General features: G+C 35.1%; 1 protein-coding gene across 1 annotated transcript; it reads right to left on the reverse strand.

Moving 5' to 3' along the window:
* Positions 1-359: 359 nt before the first annotated feature.
* Positions 360-1194, reverse strand: LOC118751591 (serine/threonine-protein kinase RIO3-like). The gene has a single exon (XM_036486411.1). It carries the CDS (start codon positions 1141-1143, stop codon positions 388-390), a length of 756 nt encoding a protein of 251 aa, XP_036342304.1. The 5' UTR covers positions 1144-1194; the 3' UTR covers positions 360-387.
* Between the last annotated feature and the right edge of the window lie 3232 nt (positions 1195-4426).

The following is a 4426-nucleotide window of genomic DNA, read 5'->3' on the forward strand; positions in this document are numbered from 1 at the left end:
GCTCTTTGTCGAAATAAACATAACATACACAAGCAATATCTAAGAAGGGAAGTACTCCAACCCATGTGAGATCCAGGTGAAATTGAATCAGCAAATGAATCTAAAAACCAGTGCGTTTCATATTTTAAAAACGCAGATCAAAGCGGTAACACCCAATGTTGAATTTAAAGAGTCATTGAATGCAATTCACTCGCAATCGAATCGAAGAACCTGAATAAATAAATAATAAATATTTAAGTTGTTACAACGAAATATTTCTATTAAGATCGGACAGTGATCATCAAGTGGAAGGATTCAATCACGTCATTTGATTGTAAAACGATATTTGTAAAAATTTCTTTTTGTTAGCATATCTATTAATGGGTGTCAAATGGCTCTGAGGGATGATTATTTGCATATAGTACATACAAGTGAATAAGTTATACTTACGGTTATTATGTTACCACAATCACGCATTAGAAGTTCTAATGCGCTTGGATGTTCCGGCTCCACAGACTGCGCTACATCGATGATCCAACACTTCTTATCGTGCCATAGGATATTGTACTCACTCAGATCGGCATGTATCAACTTTGCTTGGTTATAAAGCTTGTGCATCACTGTAATTATTTCTTCATAGGCATAACTCAATTCCCACGAACTTAGTCGTGCATCTTTAAGTTTTGGTGCCGCATTATGATTATTGCCAATGAAAGACATTACTAACACGTGCTTTTTTAAAACAACCACGTCTGGGCAGTTTATACCGACTCTTTGCATGCGCATAATATTATGCATTTCCTTTTCCGCCCACATGTTTATGATAACACGCTTATTTTGTTTACTAAAACGATCTTTAAATCGATAATCATCCTTTATATACCGATCCCGTTGCTTAAACCCGTTTAGAGTAGTTTTGAATATTTTAATAGCACATTCTTTGGGTAATAATTGAGGAGAGCATATGGTTCTATTATATTCATTAACATTTTCAGCATAGCCAGCATCGGAATTGGCATGTAGAATTACTGCCTCTTTGCCTGTCGATATAATACCATTTATTTGTTCCAAAATTTGGTTATTTATTAATTTATAAAGCAGCAGACGAGTGGGTGCGTCTACACCCGCTTCAGCCGTAGCCACATTGGCTTTCCTGTCATGCATTTTATTTTTCTTAGCACCTCGACGTGAATATGTTTTCAATTGGTTATAAACCTGGAATATATGTATTTATAAATGAATATTAAATGAGTTGGTTTGACAAAGTTCATTTTATTAAATCGTACTTTATTAGAGAAATATCACATTACTTGTTTATAACTTAACTAGCAGAAACCGCGAACTTCGACCCGCACAAAATTTCTTTCTTTACTCAAATATTTGGTACTAAGTGTTCACCACAACAAACCCACAGTTCACATTTGGTTTTGTGGTCGTCAGAAAGCATATCCTCCATTGCCGTCTTAAATAACCTAACGAAAGCGTTATGTCCGTGAAGAAGTTTTTTCGGAAACAATGATCCGGCTCGATTATGAATCGTCCTTGAATCTGTATAGAAAAGGTGGTGGCAAATTTAAAATGAGAGAACATCATTGGTCCACAGAAATCCAATATACATAGACTTATTTCAGACGAAATACCATAAATGTCTTACAATTGAATTTGAAGGCATTCATCAAGAATTGTCTTTATTTTGTTTAGTCGCCGTAAAGCAAGGACCGCAATGATTATGGTGGTCGATTTAACGGTGGTAATTTGATTTTGATCCCTGGTGTCTCCGAATGACTTCACTTGACGATTTTTAGCAATAACTCGACTCTAGCGCCACCTTGCGCCTCTTTTTTTCAATAGCATTGCCCCTACCGTTACCAATATACATCTTGTTTATGAGGCAAGTGGGAATATAAATACGAATTTTAGTAATAGCTCGACTACAAAGCCACATGGCGAGCCATTTTTTTCGCAGAAATATTTCCCTTCACGTTACCAATATATATTTTGAATATTAGCCAAATCAGATCATAAATAAGATTTTTAATAACTCGACTCCAGCGCGTTTTAAGTTGTGAACCTAAACTATACAAGGACTTTAGGACAAACATTTCATTAAATGCATTTCGGCCAATTACGAGTTCACTCGAAAACACACGTACCGAAAAATTATATATGTATTTATAGATAGGTAAAAGTTCCAATATGTTTGGAAGGCGCCATGCCCTCTTTACCAATAGCCCCCACTTTTCTACAAGAATACGGGATTGATTTCAAAACCTTCATACCAAGTTCCTGGCCTCTACCACAACGCTTCCAGAAATATGCAGTGGCTATAACCAAAAAAGCCTATTTCAAAAAAAAAACGGTACAGCCGTTCGCGAGATCACTTCTTACAAAAAGGTGGCACTTCTGTTAATACAATTGGTATAGATAATAACTACCGATAAATAGCCAAAACCCGCTTGCCTTGCGACGCCTTAAAACATTTCGAACTGTAAAACAATCATTCAATTCTATTCTATATAATAGCTTGGTTCCTGGTCCATCTATAAGATAAAAGTATCCTATGTGTTCATCGTGTTCTAACATACGAAGTAATCGGAGCAATTCTTTAAGCGCAAGCTCTGCTGAGCAACAGTCAATAACTTTCTGGACAAAAATTGTGCTAACTCATATATTAAGTAACTTAGCATCAATCTGTGTATAGTTACGTGTATACATAAAAACAAATCTCTTATTTGACTTCCTCTGGGAGGAAAGAAAACTTACTTTAATCTGTGAATTCATATTGATATTTGAGGGCTCATAGCACTCCAGCAATCGCTAATTAAAAATGAGTGAACCACCTGATATTGGAAAAAACAAAAACTCACCTCAGCTTTTGACAAAACAAAAAAGTTAAAAATCATTACAACCGGCCCTAAATACATGGTTATTAAAAGAAATCCTGAAACTGAATCACTTGCCAACGTATCACCATTTCTAATTAAAAAATCAATTGACTACACCTACCCAGGTTCAGTCGATTCGTGTAAAATATTAAGAAACGGTACTCTCTTAATAAAAACGAAAAATCTCGACCAAGCAAAAAAACTAATAACTCTAACCGCAATTACAAATTCAATTAAAGTGGAAGTCTCAGAACATTATTCCCTCAACTACACGAAACGAGCGATATACTCCAATGATCTCCGCGGCATTCCAGAAGAAGAGATACTAAACGAACTCAAGCTTCAAAACGTAGTAGAAGTAAAAAAAAAATCATGAAAAAGTTGGTGAACTGTTAACTAAAACCGGTTTGATAATTCTTACATTCTCCTCCCTCTCCCTACCACGTAGATGTGTCAACTGCTATCGGTTCGGCCATCATGTTCATAAAACAAAAAGAACTCAAATCAATAAAAACAATTGAAAAGGTCGACAAAACAGCAGTTAAAATTTACTCAGAACGTCATGCCCAATCAAATTCAACATACTCCTCCATCCTCCAACGCCCGTGCACCATTCCAACAGACTCAATAACCTCACCAAGCAAAATAAGAAATCCAATAGAAGGGAATAATTCACCACACTGTTCTAACTCAACTCCTACAAAACCAACAACTACTAATCCCACTCATCCAGCTAACAATTCTACCTCGGTTGAAACACACAATAATAATTTGCCACTCGCACACACACAGATGCCCCCTAACACCTCCACTACAATTCAACGCATCTCAGACACAAAATTGAAAATATTTCCGAGAAACATCTCCAACCGCCTTAAATCAGAATTAAAAGCCAAGTCAAATTCTAAACACTCTTCCACATCGGTAAGAGAGCAACAGGAAAATCTCACAACCAACTGGGCACAAACTACAGCGAACGATCTCGAATACGTCGACGACGTAGATATATTCACAACTGAGGAGAACGATATTTAGATTAAAATCCAGATATTAATCATCTAATCTACTTATATATTTAGCTTTATAGTTACATATACATGATGCTTTCCATTTCCAGACAACCGGTCAGGTACGAGCATGATTTTTAATTTCGACCAAACTCAAATACATGTTTGTTGGTCCAAATAATGAGACACGTATTTTTTCTTTTGGCTCGGAAAAATTTTTCGGCCGAATTAAACGCAATTTTTTTTTCAGGCAAAAATCGATTATTCGAATTGACAAGGAGAATTTATTTTTTAAATGCCCATAACTTTGTCAAAATTTAATAGATTCTAACAATGTTTTTACTCAAATGTCAGTAATTCTTGTCACTTCAAGATAAAATGATATAATTATTGATTTTCATTATTTAAAATTTTTTATTTAACAATAAACAAAAAGTGCAAATTTTTTTTAAATTTAATTTCTCGAAAAGTGTATTTTTTTCTCAAACTTTTTTACCGGGAAAGAGACACTTTGAACTACAATCAACCCAAATCTCTAATAGCGAAGATTTTTTT

The sequence above is a fragment of the Rhagoletis pomonella genome, unplaced genomic scaffold, assembly GCF_013731165.1.
Source record: "Rhagoletis pomonella isolate Grant_MI unplaced genomic scaffold, Rhpom_1.0 Rhpom_scaffold_00826, whole genome shotgun sequence".
Lineage (NCBI taxonomy): Eukaryota > Metazoa > Arthropoda > Insecta > Diptera > Tephritidae > Rhagoletis > Rhagoletis pomonella.